At 45.4% G+C, this 20,890-nt stretch overlaps 1 protein-coding gene across 1 annotated transcript in view; it reads left to right on the forward strand.

Moving 5' to 3' along the window:
* The window catches only part of FNDC1 (fibronectin type III domain containing 1), a 71,543-nt gene extending 51,571 nt beyond the window's left edge, over positions 1-19,972 (forward strand). Inside the window, exons 16-22 of the mRNA XM_029224185.1 lie at positions 1,484-1,714; positions 6,512-6,620; positions 11,405-11,484; positions 13,546-13,575; positions 14,358-14,519; positions 15,879-16,001; positions 19,190-19,972. Coding sequence (XP_029080018.1) covers positions 1,484-1,714; positions 6,512-6,620; positions 11,405-11,484; positions 13,546-13,575; positions 14,358-14,519; positions 15,879-16,001; positions 19,190-19,305 — 851 coding nt within the window. The 3' untranslated portion in view covers positions 19,306-19,972. The remainder of the gene's footprint in view (positions 1-1,483; positions 1,715-6,511; positions 6,621-11,404; positions 11,485-13,545; positions 13,576-14,357; positions 14,520-15,878; positions 16,002-19,189) is intronic.
* Positions 19,973-20,890: the final 918 nt, after the last annotated feature.

Genomic DNA, 20,890 nt, shown 5'->3' on the forward strand with positions numbered 1-20,890 from the left:
CAAGACAGATTAACATATTACTAAGTGGAAAAAAAATAAGTTATTACTGAGTGGAGACAGGCAACAGCTTAAACTAATATCACACTTTTCTGTTTCCAAAACAAATGTTCTGCCATCAGCAGAGAACAACTCTTGCCAGCCAAGATGTAGTATTGAGTGTCTGAACCACACGTACTTGAAGAACAAGAATCTTTGTGTGTGTGTGTGTGTGTGTGTGTGTTATCTGTTTGAAGTGCTTTCTTTTTTTCTTTTTTTGAATTTTAAGAATCTTAATTAGAAGGAGGAGTCCTGAGACAAATGGTAATGCTGGTCCATGGCACGCAGAAGCCTGGCCGAATCCCCCGAATGTGCTGACTTTTCTCTCTGTAGTTCCGTGACAGAAATAGAAATGCTTTCAGTGCTACTATTAACTGCTCCAAAGAACTCTTAAAAGACTGAAAGGCTTACTATTGTCTGGCTATTTTCATATGCCTATAACTCTATAAAGCGTAGTAGATGACTCCTCCAAACTTCCTGATGAGATCATGAACAAGCTCGAAAGGCCTAATTTTATACAGAGTATTGGAATATAGGGGATCTAAAAATTGCTTTCAGTCCTCACAGCCACTGAGAATGAGAACCTGTATGAAAAGATGCAATGGAACGTTTAGAAAGTTCTAGAAATTGTTACTTGGGAGCACTTGGGGGTCTTGAATGTATAAAGCTCAAATCCAATTCCTTGGATTTTCTAACTTCTAGAGCGTATGTAATAAGAAGAGCTGTGGACTAGAGGGAAAAGCTTCTGTTTGCCCGCTGCTCTGGGGGCCTCTGTCAGCACCCGTTGGCTCAGCTGGAGTGTGGGTTATCAGTTCTTGTCCTGCCTTAATGCTGGGGCCCGTGTGTCTACTGAGATCACGTGTATAGAGAAAGCTTGAGCCTATCCATAAATGTGAGGTAGCTATTATCGTCCTGAGTGGTAATGTTGTAGAAGGGTATTCAGGCCTGGCCTGTGCAGACATTGCAGGTAGTTATGTGAGTCCCTGAAGTCCCAGGGAAGGCCACCCAGAACTGAGGCTAAGGCTGTGTATCTTGATCAATGTATGGTTTCTTCTGGTCCCAAGACAGCCTAGGGAATGAACTGAGGTTGAGAGAACTCTAAGTCGGGCTGATTCACACCCTTCTAAGTTTTGGGGCATAGGAATGGCAGAATGCTGCAGGCTTATGTTATACTAAATCGTAGCTCAGAGATGTTTCAAAACCACCGAGGTCATAATCATTGATGTTGATGGGGCGATAAGCTCTTTTGACACCATGATGTTAAAAGATATATAGATCCATACAAGAGAGCTAGGGATGCGCGTCTGAGTTTGGCATCAGGGCTGATGACCCTGGATGCTTAGTAGGACGAGACTGAATCGGGGTCTACTCCATGGAGCAGACATCATGTTTCTGCCTCCAGAGAAAGCCTTCAGCAATCCGACTGGGTATCTTTGTTCTTTTCCAGCTCCTTATGTGACGTACCTAAATAAAGACCCGTCTGCCCCATGCTCTCTGACTGATGCTCTGGATCACTTCCAAGTGGACAGCCTGGATGAAATCATTCCAAACGACCTGAAGAAGAGTGACCTGCCTCCTCAGCATGCCCCCCGCAACATCACTGTGGTCGCCGTGGAAGGCTGCCACTCATTTGTCATTGTGGACTGGGACAAATCCGCCCCGGGAGATATGATAACAGGTGTGTCCCCTGTCAACCAGTAGGTGGGAAATACAGACAATAAGGGATGGATGGATGATGGATGAGTGGATAGATGGAAAATGGATGGATGGATGGATGGGTACATGAATGGATGGATTGGATAAATGAATGATGGATGGATGTAAGGATGGATGGATAGGTTAAATGGATGGACAGATGCATGAACTGGATGATGAATTGGATGGATGAACGCAGATGTCTTCTTTTAAAAGGATGAAATAGAGGCAGTATGGGAAGCCTTGTGGGGTAGTATGAAGAGCACTAGATGAAAGTCAGAAGTCCTGAATCCTAGTCCCAAATTGGTTTTTATGACTTTAAGCTACCTACCTCATCTCTCTGGACCTTGCTTTCCTCCTATGCAAAATGTCGTTACATCTCTTATACTCTGTAATCCTGCAAATAGCCAGGGAGTCCACAGAGCCACATGTAAGATGAGATCCCACAGCATGGGTGATGAAAGAGCTCCTACTGTGTGCTACCCAGAGTCACAGTCAACCCTGGGGTCGTGACAGCCTCTTCCCTTCTTTCCATGTCTGCTGGGTGCTTCCAAACCAGTCTCCGTGTCCCTGAATTCCTTAGATGGGCCCCAGATGTGATGGCAAAGTGCCCAGGGATCTTCATCCTCCTAGGTCTTGGCCTGTGAGATGTTCATGAGTTCATTTGATTCTGCCAAGGATATATTTGCGGATAAATTTGTTGAGATAAGTTCCTACAGTAAAGAATTAATGTTTTTTTGAATAGACCCTTCTTTTGCAAATGATTCTTTTTGGGTCAGTTAGTTATATAAGAGGAAGGAACATATGTGTGTGTGTGTGACTCGGGACTGGGGATGGTGCTGTAAGTCAGAGTTTGACATATTATCTGTCACTATTATGCTAGTGTGGTTCATCAAATTCAAAATTTTTAGTGCTTTTGCTTTATGTCCCCAATATTATCTCTTAAAATGATAAGAAAATATCCAAGCACATCCAAAGAGCAACTTTTCTAATGGAGTTTGCACAGCAGCCCAAAAACCAGGATAAGGAACACAGGAAAGAGTGCCTGGGTATTGTGCCGGGTAAGGCGGAAGGGCCAGGGGAGAGCGAGGGTACAGATCAAGGGGGCGGAGTCTTGGTCTAACTGTAAGTGACGGTCGCCCCCAGCCTGTGAGCTGCATGGGCTGCAGAGGCCAGCTTCTGTGAAGTCCAGCATGTTCCTAATAGAAAACGAATAAATCAACGGAAGGAGGAAAGCTTGTAGTCAAAGCAGCCAGAAAATCCTTTTATTAACTGAATGTGATTTTATGAATGGCAATTTTGAAAAGCAAGCAAGTAAGCATACAGAAAAAAAAATAATGGAAAATCTTAGCTTAAGCTATTTAGCTTTTGATCTCTTGCATAACAGATGTTACTTAGAATAAATATACCACTGTGCCCTGAGCCACGGGGCTTCTGAAAAACAGAAGGATGGATACAGGATGAGAGCGCCGGTCACCTTAGACATGCCTCAAGGGCTGCCGCGTGAGGAGCCTTCAGAGAACTCCCGGTAAATGTCACTGGACTTAACTCCGAAGCAGTTCCTGTATCATCCCATAGAGGGCGTGCTTCTGAAACACATGCTCTTGTTAACTTCACATCCCAAGCCTTCCTGGAGACTTTGAGGTCATCTCATCAACACATACCCTACACCTAACCCTAAACCAAACCTCAGTGCCCTAATCACGAGTACTCATGCCACGAGCATAGATAACGTGGCTGAAGTATTTATAGGGATCCGGGCACTCCCAGTAGAAGGTTGTGCTGATACTGCGAAGCTGTTTACTGTGGAATAGTTCAGCGCACGACAGCCCTGCAATATGCAGGGCTGTTTAGACCCCAGAGGCTAAAAGAGAATATCGTGGGAGCTCTTCATCAACAAATGAATCAAGTACCAGCTCCTTTCGCTGTAGAACAGCGAGGCAAAGTGGATACACAGATACCTCCCAGACCCAAACAGAACATCACACTTCTGGGCCCACTGCAGGGCATTTGGGTCCTGGTAGCTCCGTGAGATATTGAGCGCTCTGCTGGTTTCCACCAGCTGTACTCTCTTGCACAGGCGGCTGAGTCAACATGTAACCAGGTGGTATCCAAACGATAGGAAACTCCTGCGGAGTGAGTAGGCCTGCAACCCGTTGCTTTCCCTGATCAGTCCCAATGAGTGAGGCAGTTACTCCATCGGGAGTGACTCCATAGGAAATCACCCACATGATGGCCTCTGAGTTTTTCAGGACAGGTTTTGATAAGAACAGAGAAAGCAGGAGTTACACGTGCTCTGATAGCACATTATAAAAATTCAGACCCAAGGATAAGCAGAGAAACCCGCGTAGCATGTGGGACGAAGCACAGGGTTCTGATGGAGTTGATCTCAAGGCGGATTAGCCGGGCAGACCCGTCAAAACGGGGCTCCTCGGGCACATGTGTGAGGATGTGCCTTTGTTATATGCAGCATGTGTGGCTTGATGCGGCTGTCCTCAGAGGAGGAGGGAACCCTGTGGAGAGAGCAGCAACCCTTCCCAGGTCCTTATGAAATATTTGTTGATAAAAGAGAAGAACGAATTCCTCCAGAAAGCAGCGTGGAAAGGCTTCAGAGCCCAGTGCCTCTGCTTCTGCTCCCTGTGCGCTCGGCAATTAGCTGTGTGACTCTAATCCACCCTTTCCATCACCGGGATAGGTCTTAATGGAGGCAGTCAGAGAGAACAGGTTGCTAAATGAAGTTGTTTGCCTCTTAGATGCTTTTGGTGCTATTGATCTTTTCCTCCTTGACCTGCGATCCAATTCTCTCAACCCGAGTCTCCCTCACAGGCTCACCCTCTTTGACCAAACACTAAAGATCGGACTTGCTGAAGGCTTGGTCCTCAGTTCTCTTTTCCTCTTACTCTGTGTTCTCTCGCTCCAGGATTTTACCCACGCACACGGTTTTAATTCATCTGGGAGGGGAGTCATTGGTTTATAGCTCAAGGCCCAGCCTGCCTCTCCTCTGAGCCTCAAACAGTAAAAGCATGTCTACTCAACATCGTCACCGGGATGTCTCCAAAGCGTCTCAGACTCAGCGTGTCCAGAATCAAACTCATGATCCTTCAGAGCCCCAAACCTGCTCATCTGGGCTTTCTGTCTCAGAGGAGCCCTCACTTTTCCACCCATTTTTTGCAAGCTTGAAGGTTTGGAGTCATCTTAAAATCTCCTTTTATTTCCCCTCCATATTCAGTTCATCACTAAATCCTGTCAGCTTCACTTTTCAGATTTCTCTTGCATGCATCCATTTCCCTCCATTAACACGATGGAGCCTGAGTTGTCACCGCCTCTTACCTGGATATTGTGACAGCTGTCTAGCTAGACCATCCCATCCATGCCCCACACCGTGTCGGTCCTCCGTTTTGCACCAGAGAGATGCGCTGAAGACAGTCTTGTTGTGTCACCCCTTCAATACGTTCCCTTTCTTCTAGAATGAAAAGCAAAAGCCTTCGTGACCAAAGGGCCCTGCATATTTTTTCCACTTTGTGCTTCCTCAGCTTCATTTCTTGTCGCCCCTCCTCCCACCCTGCCACTCGGAGGCTCCGCCTTCTCCTGGCTCCTCCCTCTTCGTCATCTTTGCCCACGAATTCCCGCTACCTGGAATCCACTCCACCTCCTACCATGCATCTTAGCTGCTTCCCATCCTTCAGTCATCAGCCCCATTTCGGGGCCCTGGGGGAGCTCTGCCCGCCCCCTGTCCCCCAGCATGTGGGCTGCTCCTTAGTTCTCATCACGGCTGTGTAATCCTGTTTGTCTGCCGGCCTACTGCTCCTGGAGTTTTAGATAAAACGAGTCGCCATTTGACCTTCAGCACTTAGTGCAGGGTCTGACACATAGAAGGCACACAGTAAATATTTGTTGAATGAATTAACGAATGTGAACTTGGACTGGATTTTTACCCCCTCTCTAAGACTCAGTCTCTTCATGTGTCAGAATGAGGGCAGGGAAACCTATGTACTAGGACCAGGAGAATTCATCGAAGTAAAACTTAATCCAAAGGATTCGGCATGATGTTTGGCACGTAGAAAGTACTTGACAACGATTTCCTTCCAACGTAAGTAAAGAATGTGTGAAGCTGTGACGTGAGCTTCCCTTGGCCTAACGAGGCAGCCTTGAAGGCTGGGCAGGTGTCAGGGCTGAGGGCCCACCCGCTGAGGCCCATTAACAGCAGATAAGGCAGAGAAAAGAGCTGCCTGACTGTTGTCACTAGACGTCGAGGTCAAGGGCAGGCAGAGATATTCAACAACTAGAAACTAAAGGGGAGCCAATAGCAGTAGGTGAGGAGATCACCCACCGTGAGTCTGGGGTCTTTCAGCCACACACACGGCATTCACCATCACGGTTTCTTCGTTTCACCTGAAGGACGATTGTATATATCTCTACCGGGAGCTTCTTAAATACTCGTGTGGAGGTCACTGCTCCTTTCTTCTGCTGCGCGCTCACAGATGTTATCAGTCCTAAGGAGATGAGGAAGGCCAGGGAATGTGGGAGATGAGGACACGGAAGAGAAGTAGGGAACCAGCTCGTCACCAGGAAGTGTCTTTAATTTTGTCATCTGCATCTGGTTTCACCAGTGGGTACCAGCGTTCTATCCCATCTGACCCAACACACTCCCCTTCTTGACTTCTCGCACAGAGCTGCCTCCACGCCACTGTTTCCTTCCCGTCGTCCTCCCCTGGGTTATGCCTCTGGTGTGATGTGGTTCCTTGGCGCTCATCGGGTTCTGCCTCCTTTCCACTCGTAGGTTACCTGGTTTACAGTGCTTCCTATGAAGACTTCATCAGGAACAAGTGGTCCACCCAAGCTTCATCAGTAACTCACCTGCCCATCGAGAACCTGAAGCCAAACACAAGGTATGACGTGTCAGTCATTTACAAACAGAAAACGAGACCTATGTGCCTGGTCATGGATAGCCTTAGGTTGAAAAGGAAAGGATTAATCAAAAATGTTTTTATGGTTTCTTTTGAATTCTCTAGTTAGCTCTCATAGACTATCAATGAATGCTCACCATATGTCATGTATTTTTCTTAGGAGAAAGCACTAGGGCACCGTAATTGTTAGATTATTGTATTTCTGTTCCCTATTTTCCGGAGACTAAAACTACCCGCCATTGGGGAAGGGAAGGTTGCTCTGTGTGTTGAAAGGGGATCGATCTGTTTGCACTCACCCCATGGTGGCTTAGGTAGCACGAGCTTTGTACGTGACATTGATGGAGCAGCAATTACTCAGACTCTATACTGTACAAGTTCAGATCATTCAAGAAAGATGTATTTTACACATTAATAACGGTTACAAGAAGCGTGTAAGCTAGTCGGGGCAGTGGCTCGCTAGCCAGAGGGCCATCTCAGAGTGAGCCCCCAGTGTGAAATACGCAGGACTTGTTTCGAGGGTACAAACAGCATGAGTGTGCATTTCCTCTCTTATACTGTCTGGTTTTGCTGGTAACAGCCATCAGGAAAGAACACAGTGGTTGAGCTGTGGTATGCTTGTAAACTGGCTCTCTGGGGAAAAAAAAAAACCAATAACAACTGATTTATGGTATTTGCCAATTTCTCCCACCGTGGCCAATTCTGAGCTACCCTGGCTCTGCAGAATTCCTGATATTTAGCGATCGGCTCTCTAAAGCCTGTAGAATGGCTCTAGCACACCGTGTCATGTCAAGCCACTGTGTTTCCATAGCAAAGTGTTCTAAGTGAAGTGACTTGGACCCAAGGTCTCCCACTTTTTATAGAGTCAGAGGAACACAGAGGAGATTGGAACAAAATACTCTCCTTAAACAGAAATGTGTTGAAAGGGATAGAAACTGGACAATATCCTTGGGCACCGAGAGACTTCTACACTAGCGGAGAACTTTCCTCAGGGCCTGTTAATGTCCTGGGCTCCCTTGGACTGCACTTTCATAAACTGTTATAAATTTTGAGATTCAGCAAATAAAAAACAGGAAACTGAGAGAGCACTTTTCTTAGCTCTTCTCTGATAGTAACGAAAAGTTGATTCATTACAAAAAGAATAAAACTAAAGAAAATGAAGTCAACATCCCATTTTTTTTATTGTGGGCAGAGTGAATGTTCTTACAGCACAGCCTCAGTATCAGCTGAAAGAGGCCTTAGGGATGTTTGGCCGCATGCCTCCTTGCAAATCCCAGTCCCCTGCGCCCTCCGCAGTCCAGCGTTCCTGTGGCAACTTTTGGTACCAAACTGATGCTGAGTTGTGAATAATATCAGGGCCCGGTTACGTAGGATGGTTGATTCATTCTTTCAGTAGGTATGACTGAGTGTCCACGATCCACCGGTAAGTGCTCACTGAGTGTCTGCTCAGGCCAGGCACCGGGCCCCACACAGGAGAGAGCAGCGGGCGTGGGGCGGGCGTGGGGCGGGGGTGCACAGTACGCCGTGGCCCCTCCTGGCTCGCACAGCCTGGTGGAGACAGATGGTTTATAGATGCATAAGTATGAACCTTCCCCGGCCAGTGTTGTGAGGGAGAAGTACACTGCGCTCTGAGGGTACGATAGGGGGCTTTTTACCTGAACTTGGGGGTTAGCATGCAGTCAGGTGAGCTTCCATGGGGAGTAAGATAAGCAGCACTTCACCTGGAGAAGGTGGGTGAGCAGGTCAAGTTGCTCCAGGCAGGAAGGGTGTTGGGAAGCCGGTGGGTTTAAGGAAGAGAAGGAGGCTGATGTCGGGGGCGGGGGCGGGAATGGGGAGGAGAGGAGGCTGGAGGCTGGACCAGCTGGTCTCAGAGGGCCCTGGTGTCCCCTGAGGCTCGAGTCCTGCGTCCACCCACACTGAGCGCCCTGATAGGCTGGGAGCAGCAGCTACCTCTGCCCCGTGGTCCGCGCGTCCTGCGGAGGGAGTGGGCCGGCTGGAAGGCGGGGCGTGTGCCTCCTCCTACGGAGGCCTCCTCCGACCCCCCAACAGCTGCTGAACTTCTACAGCCCGGGAAGCGTGCCACGATGTAAGGACGCTCATTTTTCCCCGCGTTTCCCCTAACGCAGGGCGTCTCCGATGGGCTCACTGGGGTGTCCACGTGCTTATTCCACGGAGGCTGCGTCTCCCCACCCTCTGCACAGTCCTCAGGGCTTCTCAGGACCCCCTTCAGAGTCCTCGTAAGAGACGCAGAAGTCGGTCCAGCCCAAGAGGAGACAGGATGTACAAACTGGCTTTGGTTCTTTGTAACTGAATCTTCTTTTTTGACAAGATTAAGTGGGCATTGCCCACCTTATTCACCCAACTCAGCCCTGAATCACTTTCTGGAATCTTCATATTGTAAGTCCATACCTAAGGTACAAAGATTTGTCACCATGGAGGCTGTTCAAAAGAAGGTGCCAGAAGCTTGTAGAAGAAGGCAAGGCATGGATTGCTTTTGTTTCTTGGGTGAGACAGAGACTCTTCAGTGTATGAAATGTACATTTTAGTCTGTAGAAAAAGTCTTATGTGGTTTTCGAAAATAGGAATTTTACTCCTTTCATAATCCCATGTTGTTTTTCAGCTCAGCATATTTAAACTTACTTTGACACATTAGGCAAGTTCAAGTGGAAATACATCTTTAGAACTGGGCCATGTGGGCTTTGCGGAGCACTGGAATTATTGTGTGGACAGGAGGGTAGATTTGGAGAATATGTAGGTTTCAGTGGTAAAACAAAATGGATACAACCAAGAAATCGGAATAGTCTCTCTGCCATCTCCTCAACTGCACAGGGTGTTTCCCTCTGTGGAGCTGGGGAAGAGGTAGCAGCGTGGCTCCAGGGATGGCTTGAGAAATATTCAACAGAAAGGTCCCCTGTAGCCTCTGAATATCAGTGTCACTCTCCAGGTTTCGATTTCCTATTTTTTCTTTCTTGTTTTGCGGTACGCGGGCCTCTCACTGTGGTGGCCTCTCCCGCTGCGGAGCACAGGCTCCGGACGCGCAGGCTCAGCGGCCATGGCTCACGGGCCCAGCCGCTCCGCGGCATGTGGGATCCTCCCGGACCGGGGCACGAACCCGTGTCCCCTGCTTCAGCAGGCGGACTCTCAACCACTGCGCCACCAGGGAAGCCCTCCTATTTTTTTAAGGAAAAAAAAGTATCTGTAAAGTTGGACTGTTATCATTGATGTATGCCCAACCCACTGCTTGAACGGCCAGCAGAGTCTGCCTTAAATAACTCCACGACCGCGGAGTTAAAAGTACGCACAACTGAGGAAACACGAAATGCTGAGTGAATTGAGATTTGGGAATTCCTATGTTCTTAATTGTGCATATCTTTTTTATAAAAAAATGACATTTAAAAAAGCATTCTATCCTAAATGAGATGTGAATATACTTTCTTGGAAAGCTTAAAAGAAGACTTGATTTTACCGAATGGGCTTTTCTTTGCTCTCTGTTTAATCAAACCCCAAGTCAAATACCTCTGTGTAACTGTGAGACCAGAGGCTCCCTTGTGGTTCTCAGAAGCTCAGAAACTCAGGAGGCTTGGTGCCAGGGCAGAGGTGCCACGGACACATGCCTTTGCTCTCTAAATGTAAATAATTCTCCTTTTAAAAATGTAGGGTACCTTAATTAGTGCATGTGATCTGTGTGTCTGACAATCAAATACAGGATTTTGTAACATTGAAGTGTAGCTTCTGCTAGCTGGAAACCAAGACTCCTTGTGAACTCTCTGAAGTGGTGGAGAGCTTCCCCGCACGGGGATTTTTTTACCCACCTTCTTTACCTGGAAGTGTTGATAGTTAGGGGCTAAGAGAGCACAGATAACACCTGGAATCCCAGAGGGGAGGACAACACAGAGATGAGCAGTAGGTAGAGTGGGTCTTAACTGTGTTGGTTTCCAGTATTTTCTCGTCACCACTTTTGGTCCTAGAGCTCATCAGAGTCCAAAGTAAGACGCTCTGGGACTCCCAACCTACCTGGCTTGTCATTCTCCCTCTAGATGAACGGGCTGATTCAGACAATGTGCTTTCTAGCACATTCTCTGTTCCAAGAAAAAGATTAATCCACAGCAAAGCCTCTCCAGGCCTTTTTCTATTCCCCTTCCCGGACTTGCTTCTCTTTCCACGAGGCACAGAAGCTGGAAACTCAGTGACTTTAAGGCTCCAGAGGCAAGCATAGCACTTGTCCTGCACCCAGAACATTGTTGTCGTGTTAGTTCCCCCGAGGAGACCGGCCTCAGGACTGCTCAGCCTTCTCCCTGCCAACAATGGGTTTGCATCATCACACTGTCAAACATCCTGCTTTTTCACACACAGTCCAGTGATTAGAATTAGGTTACAATTGGAATTCTGCTTGGTAAGCGTTTCACTGCTCCATCTTCCCCCTCCGGTCAGTAGAACTCAAGACGGGACAAGAGGAGACCATTGCATCCAAGGACGGGCCTGCGCAGGGCAGTTCAACCCTTGACGCTCTAAATAACACACACAATCTAAGTGACCTGTTTGCCCAGTATGCCCCTCTGTTCCCATTAGTCACATGTATTGTTTTGAAAAGTTATTGGCAAATGAGAAAGTTTAGAAATAACCCGAAGAAATAGCAGTGGTGTATCCATTTGTGAAAAATAGGACTCAAACCCTGCCACGGAGCAGGTGCTGAATAGTTTGGGTGTTTGTCTCATTACCCAAAAATTAAACAAGGTTCTCTTTCAAAATATGTTTTCTTCCAATTTCAGGTATTATTTTAAAGTTCAAGCCAAAAATCCTCACGGCTACGGACCTATCAGCCCTTCGGTCTCATTTGTCACAGAATCAGGTATGGGTGACTTCATGTCCTCGTTTTTTTCCTTTTCTTAAAAACAAATAGTCTGAAATCATGTCTACAATAGAATAAAAACTGAAGAAGTGAAATCCTCTTCTCTTTAATCAGTTCATATTGGATGTCATTTTATAACATAAACATGATTTTCTTTCTGCTAAGCTAAAAGTTGGATAATAAAATTTAAAGTAATCTTCATTGGAACTGCCTGGGAAGTGAGAAGGTCAAATTCCAATGAAAAGGGGGGAAAAAAATCTAGTTTTCAACCATGTGGGAAAGATAAGTTTGAATCTATCTGTAGAGATTTAGTTACAGAGATAAATTCCTTTTGTTTTTTTAATTGCAAACAGCTGAAGAGCATAAATGTCATGTGACCTGAGGGGCAGGTGCTTCTTTCAATTAGTCACATTTCTAAGTTGCTTCCTTTACTAGGAGACGAAAATGTCTCTACTTAACGTGGAGGGTCTAATTAAAATACTGTCCATCTTGCAAGCAATATCACTCAGAGGATGTCCCTACTTTGGGATGCAGGTGTGCAGAGCTCTCAAGCCCTTCCGTGAAATGTCCCCGTGGTCATGGTCTGAGGCAGTACACACAGAGCTGGCCCATGGTGGCAGGTGCCGGGTTGGCAGCCTTTCTGTATAGGAAGCCAGGCTGGAGAGTTGGTACCCATGGTCCCAAGACAGGCACTTACAGAAGCCCAGCTGGGTCGGCTCCACTCTAACGTGGCTGTCGCTTCCATTTGGTTAGATTATTTCCTAAGAGCAGGAGAGTAAAACAAGCATTTACACTTACAGCTAATGGTATGTCACTTTATTTTATAGATAGCAGGTGATGTCAGAATGAATGGTCTGTACAAAGGGGCAGCGCACAGCAGATCTGGGGGGACGAAAATGTTCTGTGTGTGATCGTGGTGGAGTTCCATGAGTCTATACGTGTGGTAAAAATTCATAGGATGTGTACCCTAAAAAAGTAATTTTACTCTGTGATAATTAAAAAAAAAAAAAAAAGGATGGCCCATGTTTACCTGGCCTGTATTTTATAAAAATGAACTTCTTCTAAAGCAGAATTCCTTATAATGTAGTTTCATATTAAGTGGCACTATTTGGGCTAAGATATAGACATGTTTTAAAACAGCTTTATTGAGGTAGAAATGGCATACAGTGAACTGTTCATCCTCAAGGTGTACAGCTGAGGAAGCTTTGGGGTATGTTTATACCCTTGGAGCCATCCCGGCAGTCATGCTGGTGCACAGCGCCATCACCCCAACAGTTTCTTCCTGCTGCTGTACAATCCAGCCCTCCCTTCCCTCCCCGTGTGCCCATCCTCTCCCCTCTTCTCAGACAACCACTCATGGGCCTTCTGTCACTATGGATTCATGTGCACTTTCTAGAATTTTGTATCAACGGAATCATACAGTGTGAGTTCTTTTGTCTGGCTTCTTTCACGTAGCATCCTTTTGAGATCCATCCATGTTGTCATATTTATAAGTAGTTCATTCTTTTTTATTACTTAGCAGTGTTCCATTGTATGTGCCACAGTTTGTATCTATTCACCTGTTAATAGACATTGGATTGTTCCTACTTTTGGACTATTGCAAATAAATCTGCCATGAGCATTCATGTACAAGTATTTTTAAGGACATATGCTTTCATTTCTCGGGTAAATACACAGGAGTAGAATGGATGGATTGCATAGTAGGTGTGTGTTTTTACTTTTTTAAGAAACCACTGAACTGTTTTCCCAAGATGGACACATTTTAAAACATAATGAGTATTGAATTATTTTGTGGTACCCAATGTCAAAATATTATCGTCAAGGACCCACACCTTCTATATAAAGAACAAGACAATGTAAATAGAAAAGAGTATTTCGTGAAAGGAAATGCCTAGAAAGTAAAAACTAAGAGAATGTCTTGGCATCTGTCAAATGAATCTTATACTTTCTTTATCTATTCTAGCTTGGGTAGTTCTTTTAATTACAAAAAAACCACATTTCAACAGTTGCGTGGCTGTGTGATGTAACAGTGAGGTCAATTATTTATTTTTCAATCTACAGATAATCCTTTGCTCGTTGTGAGGCCACCAGGTAAGTTTCGTTTCTTGACAAACTTGACATTCTAGTAATCAAGTTGAATATTGAATATGAGATTGTTATGGTTACAAGTAGACACGCTGAACCGCTTTTGTATTTTCATAATTTTCTGACAACTTCTTTGGTTTCTTTGCACCCATCATCCTAATCTAGGGAAAAGCATGTTCTGGAAATTTTTAAATAGGGCCATAGCAGCCAATATCTATAAAAACCATTATGGGTGGCCAGTATCTATGAAAATAGATAACTTTATTTTCATAACCCCTTTGAATACTTTAAATTGCTGAAAAGATAGCAAAATGCATTAAGTGTACGACAAAATTTTACTTTGTTTTTCAAATAAACCAAGAAAGACCTATTGCTTAGGTTCAAGACTGGTCTTATGAGTGATAAGAACAGGAGGTGCCTGTGCTGAGGGATTTTGGGGGTGGGGAGGTAGGGTGACATGCCCTGCAAGGTCAAATTTGCCATTATAGCTTATGTTCCTTGGCTTAAATTAGGCTTTTTCTTACTCTGAGAATCCTTTATAGAAATGCAAATACGTTAACTGCATTCAGGTACAAGGAACTCCCCAGTTGTACTTCAGTACAAAGAAAGAAGAGAAAAGACAGACACAGAGAGAGAGAGAGAGAGACCACTGGGAGGTGGGAAAACTGCTCAGAAAAGCCCTGAGAGAAGGGGAAGTCCCAGTGAATAAATCAAATTCTCCGGTATTTTGTGCAAGAATAAACACTGTGAAACGCCATGACTTAGAAGGTGTGCTGTGTGTCGTCCAGGTGGTGAGCCCATCTGGATCCCATTTGCTTTCAAACATGACCCTGGCTACACGGACTGCCACGGCCGACAGTATGTGAAGCGGACGTGGTACAGAAAGTTTGTGGGAGTCGTTCTTTGTAATTCACTGCGGTATAAGATCTACCTCAGTGATAACCTGAAAGGTAGGTCTTTAGGGATGCTGTGCTATGGGAAGGTGTGGAAAGCTTTTAGTTTATCAGATGCTAACTTGACATAGCAGGTGCATCAGAATACATTTGAGGTATGGACCCATCACATCTCAGTCTGGCTCAAGTGCAAGCCAGTTTTGCAGGCTCTATTCTGGAGTGACTAGTATTTACATTGGTACCCAGGAATATATGTATATATTTTAAATCTACTACTTTTTAGGAATGAAATCCAAAATTCTCTTAGAAACTTAAAGGCCGTTTTTCTTTGTTGTTAATCCCATAACATTAACAACGAAGAAAAATGGCCTTTAAGTTTCTTTAAGGTATGAGTGTAAGCTGGAAGTATTGAGGAGAAGTACCCCCTACGATTTTTGCCATTGGAACAACTTTACAGAGAAACAATTGTGGATGGTGAAACATATATGAGGTGCACTATTTGTTCTGTGTCCAAAAATTACATTGTTTTCATCATGGTAGGGGATTAAAACAAAGAATAACATAAGTATTTACTTTGAACTACTAACATTTCAAAGTGCCATTTCTCCCCTGCTGGTTTTAACTCACCCATCTACCCAAAATTGTTTTGTATTTCAAAATTTGCACAACTTTTAATTTTTCTAATACATACATTTAAAAAGAAAGAAAACTTTCCCTCAGCTGGTTTATATTTTGTCAGAGGTCAGTTTTTTTGTTGTTTTGTTTCTTGCTGCTGCTCATGATTTCTAGATAATGTCAAAATCTCCCCAACCATCCCCCACCCTTGCAATTTCTCCGTGTATATGCCTCTCCCTACAGCCAGTCTGTTCGTTTCTTGCTGCTCTTTCTTCCCTCTTGCACACTGTCCTTTTGCTCCGGGAGAGGCTACACAGCCATGTCTGGTATCCCAAGGTTGAGAGAAACACCTTTGCCCTACTGTGCAGCTCTGGTTCAGGACCAAGGACAGCGCCTCATGCTACAGACACACCCCCTACTTCTAGTTATGTGTGAAAATAGTTTCTTCTATTTTTCTAGGTATTCATGCTTTTCATAATTATTTCATGATACATTCTCTGCCTATCAGAGTTTCCTCCTTGTTTTTAAACCAAAGAGTAGAAAGGTCTCCCATCTACAGGCTGAAAATGCCTATAATATTAGTAGTTTCCATTTAATGAACACTTGCTAAGTATTTAGCATACATGAGCCTGCTGAATCCTTATAACACTTTGAAACCGGTGCCATTATCACCATCTTTCAAACATGGAAAGTGTGACACACAGAGTTGAAGTCATGTGCCCACTTCAAAGCTTGTGCAAATTCCTCAGCCAGCGCGGCAGTTCCGGAGCAGTCAGTGACTCATCGCATTCCCTTACGCAGATACATTCTACAGCATTGGGGACAGTTGGGGAAGAGGTGAAGACCATTGTCAATTTGTGGATTCACACCTGGATGGAAGAACAGGGCCTCAGTCCTACATAGAAGCCCTCCCTACCACTCAAGGTAATGTGAACCAAGGCCCAGTGTAATATACTGGGGGGTGGAGAGGAGGGCTGACATAAGGAGAAAATTCACTGTAGCTCTGCATTTGGTTTACCATTTGAAGATGGATATTAGCAGAATTTTGGAGCATAAAAATAAGGAAGAAACAAAATACTCCTACCACATGCTGGGTTTAGGGTGAGCCTTGGAGAGGTAGGGACACAAAGGAATATAAGACCTTACCCCTACCCTCAGGAAACATGGTCAGTAATTGGGAAGGGAGGATAAATATGTGAAAGGTAACCAAGAGCAAGCAACTTAAAGTACAAATAATGACAAGAGTTATGTCACATGATGGTCCCATTGTCAGGTAATTGTGCAGATTACAGTTACTCTCTGAGTTCAAAGGGCGGGGGCTGGGCTTCCCTGGTGGCGCAGTGGTTGAGAGTCCGCCTGCCGATGCAGGGGACACGGGTTCGTGCCCCGGTCCGGGAAGATCCCACATGCCGCGGAGCGGCTGCGCCCGTGAGCCATGGCCGCTGAGCCTGCGCGTCTGGAGCCTGTGCTCCGCAACGGGAGAGGCCACAACAGTGAGAGGCCCGCATACTTCAAACAAAAAAAAAGGGCGGGGCTGCCGCTTGAGACTTCCAGGGAAGGTTTTCAGAAGAGGCAGAGTCTGAGCTGAGTCATAAAAACACATGCAAAGATTAGAGGGCCTTCCAGGTGGAGAATGCCATGAACAAGAGTCCAGAGAAAGAAAAAATAAACAAATACAAACCAACCATGATATGCTTCAGGAGATCATGTATCAACTATTTCATGATGGCATTGCAAGGTGAAAATAAGTATATTAATCTCAAAGTTAACAACTTGTAATACATTACTAACTGCCCCAAGTCCCCAAATAAACAGACAGAACAACTGAATGAAGTCCAGCACTTTTAGTGATGTGGCATTTTTTAAGATATAAGGTGCTCTGATCTTTAACATTTTTTAGTGTGGAAAAAAATACCATAGGTGGTACAAAGATTACCCATTTTCAAAAAATTAAGATACATTAAAATATACAAAACAGTAAAACAAGTATATTAGGCAGGGTTCTCCAGAGAAACAGAAGCAATGGGAGATGGAGAGAGGGAAAGAGACAGAGACAGAGGTGGAGAGAGGGAAAGAGAGAGAGAGAGAGAACAAGATTTGTTTTAAGGAACTGGCTCTATGATTGTGGAGGCTGTGGCAAGTCCAAAATCTACAGGGCGGGCCAGCAAGCCTGCTAGAGAGCCCGGGAAGAGCCAATGCTGCAGTTAGTCTGAAGGCAGGCTTCTGGCAGAAGACCCTTCTCTTCAGGGAAAGTCACTCCTTTCCTACTAGGGCCTTCAACTAATTGGGTGAGGCCCACCCACATTGTGGAGAGTAATCTGCTTTACTTAAAGTCTGCTGATTGAAATGTTAATCTCATCTAGAAAATAATTTCACAGAAACACCTAGAATAATATTTGACCAAATAGCTGGACGCCATGTCCTAGCCAAGTTGACACAGAAAGTTAACAATCAAAATAAACATACATAATACCCCACATCTCTTAATTGTTTCAGGATCTTGCAGTGCCCCAGGGTTAGTATTAAATGCATCGTTTGTATTTCACTGTGTTTCTGTGACTGTTCTGTCATGGTTTTGGCTCTGAACAGAGGTGCTGGTTCATCGGAAACTCACTGGCGGAATGGCAGGTAACCTTTCATGTTACAAGAGGACACAGGGCCAAAGGGGTGAGAGCAGTTGTTGAGTTGCCAACATTTTTTGAGGAGGTTGGAGCATCACTTCTTGAAAGGAGAAGTGGTCAGAACTGCTACAGGATTCTTTCCTCTGAGAGATTTACTTGAAAGATCTGAAAGTCTACCGCAGATTCCAAGAGGTAAATCTTGGAGGCCTGCGGTTCTAGGCAAGTCAGGGGCCCCAGATTCTGTGGGAATCTTGGTTAAGGTTGCTTGCCCAGCTCAGGGCCTGCCCTACTGGGAGTGCTCCATTGTGATTGACTAAAATGATCTTCCTCTGTGGGGAGATAGAGAGAGAGAGAGAGAGAGAGAGAGAGAGAGAGAGAGAGAACTAATGAGCACTCTTTCCTACCTGTGTCACACATGTGGAGACTGGATTATCCCCACAAATCATCCTTGGGATAAACCTCAGAGGGTGGGTGTTGTGACTCCGCACAGGTCGTATTTATTTGGAAGTAACTTTTGTCACAAGAACAACTTATCAGAAACCTTCTGTCCGAAAGGAGGTTGTTAGGATGAGGGTTCTTCCAGTTGGTTCAGGTGCTTTTGATGCTATGATACAGACACCAATTCCAAGTGTGGGTTCTTTTCCCGCACCACCAAGCAATTCTCCAACACCAGCGGGTGCTCTACAGTTCAAATCTATTCTGAAACCATTTACCCAGAGATAGCATCAGATGCCATAGTTCCAGCCCTCAGTCTTGCAAGACCGCCCCTCTTCATGCACTTTAGATGCCAATCACAAGTCCACCTTGTCACCTGTCCTTTTGATAAGGACAGGCTGTAAATAAGAGGTTCCCATGACCCCCTCTTTGGATTTGATTAACTTGCCAGAGGGGCTCACAAAACTCAGACATTTCACTTACTAAATTGCAGTTTATTATAAAAGGAGGTGACTTGGGAAGAGCCAGGTGGAGGAGATGCATAGGGCAAGGTATGGGGAAGGGCAGGGAGCACCCATGCCCCTTCGAAGCACCACTCTGCCTGAATCTCCATGTGCTCGCCAACCTGCAAGCTCTCCAAACCTGTCCTTTGCGGGTTTTCTGGAGGCTTCATTACATAGGCACAATTGATGAAATCATTGGCCAGTAGTGATTTCATCAATCTCCAGCCCCTCTCTCCTCCCTGGAAGTTGTGGGTAGGGCTGAAGGTTACCCCCCCCCCCTACAATCACACGGTTGGTTCCTCTGGCGACCAGCCCTTATCCTTAGATGCTTTCCGAAAGTCACGTCCTTAGCATAAACTCCGGTGTGGTTGAACAGGGTTTACTATGAATGTAATAATATTCCACACACCTTTATAGCTCTTGTCACTCAGGAAATTCCAAGGGCTTCAGGAGCTCTGTGCCAACAATGGAGATGAAGACCAAATATACGTTTTCTTTTATAAATCACAATATTACTGGTTATTCTTTCCCTCTCTTTCCTTTTACCTTCCAGGCTACTATCGCCAGTACCGCCAGGAGCCAGTCAGCTTTGGCAACATAGGTTTTGGAACCCCCTACTACTACGTGGGCTGGTACGAGTGTGGGGTTTCCATCCCAGGGAAGTGGTAACCACAGGACGGTCGTGCCGGAAGCTCGTCCTGCCCGGCCCCCTCGACTAACCTGCACTAGGGCCTGTGAGCAGGAGAAGGGATGGTGTCCCAAGCCTCACTGTCCCCAGTGTCAGCAAGGCCACACGGTGGACACCGGACACTTCAGGCATCTTTGATCTGGAGCTCAGTCCTACTTCTTGGCCTGGACCACACACAGGATTCAATGTTGCTGTTAACTTTGCTTCTCCACATGTTTTGCTTATAATAGCTCATCCCAGAGACGGCAGACATGCGCAGCTACCAGGACGCCTGGTGTGACTTTCATACGTTTTAGGCACAAAGTTCAGACACTTTGGTATCTCCAGGGATCAGCATAAACACGCTGTGCTTGCTTTGTGGAACACCACCCATGTTCTTTTTTCTCACTGGACCCCTCCAAAAGTAGCTAAATTTAAGCTTTGGATCCCTTTCTATGCAGTAGAACTGAATTACTAAAAATGCCACCAAAGGAAATGTAGCCTACTTAAGATTTATCCTATGGAATTAACCCACCGCTAGACCAATTGTGTCAAATCTTACTTGTAAATTCTCAATTTTGATATATATATATATATATATATGTATATATGCATATACATATCCACACTTGTCTGCAAAGACTGATTAAAATTGCTAAGTTTGTACTTGTTCACTAGATAAATGTGTGTGGGACTTTTTGGAGCAGAGGTGCTGTTTATTAACATCTTTTTAGAAGGGTCCAAAGGATAGGTACTCTGTATAACACGGCAAGAATGGCAAGGTATGTGTTCTTTCTGTGAGCGCTGCTGAGCTGTGGAAATGACTGGGATGCAGCGATGCTAGCTGTGAGCCGGTGGCAAACTGAGTGATTTCCACCTTCCATCCTCGTGTGAGAAATGGACTGGTGGTCTCTCTGCGGACATATCCAGTCAGTTTCCAGATTAAGATTTTAGGTCCCAGATGATTTTGAAATCCAGTTTAAAAAAAACTTCTTTCACCTTTCCTGCCTAGCTCGGTATCTACTCCTTGAAACAGAAGCATCTTACCCCTCTCAGCTGCAGCATGAGAGGGTTTATTTAATGACACTTTAACTCTTCTTAAAACGTGGTGTCCTTTCCACGTGAGTGGCACCTCCGCGTCCTCAGGCAGCTCTGGGGAACGGAGGGTTTGTCTTCTAAGTTTCAGGGTAGAAGAACCAGTAGTGGGAACGAGCCAGAGGCAGACACACTTCTGGGGCCCGGGGGCTGTACCACTACGTAAATGATGTAATGGCAGAAAGTGTTATGCCAACTGGAATCAGTTATTTTCGGTGCCAGCAGCGCGTTGAGGTGAAGCCTGACGTGTCCGGTAGGTTTGGAGATAAAACAGGAAACAAGTCACTGCGGGATTTTTGTGATGGGGCAGCGGGAGCTGACATCTTCCCCAGTGGCCACAGTTCCCTCTTCTACGGTAAACGATGGTGAAGAAAATGCAGGTGTTCTGACAGTCTGGGAAATACTAGGATAGGAATCTTCTGGGTTTCTGGGGCTCTTGTACATAAAAGGGGAATTGTTTAAAAGGGTGTCTAAAAAAACACCTGTTTTCCA

This window comes from Monodon monoceros, unplaced genomic scaffold (genome assembly GCF_005190385.1).
Source record: "Monodon monoceros isolate NGI ecotype Baffin Bay Population unplaced genomic scaffold, NGI_Narwhal_1 Super_Scaffold_15, whole genome shotgun sequence".
Lineage (NCBI taxonomy): Eukaryota > Metazoa > Chordata > Mammalia > Artiodactyla > Monodontidae > Monodon > Monodon monoceros.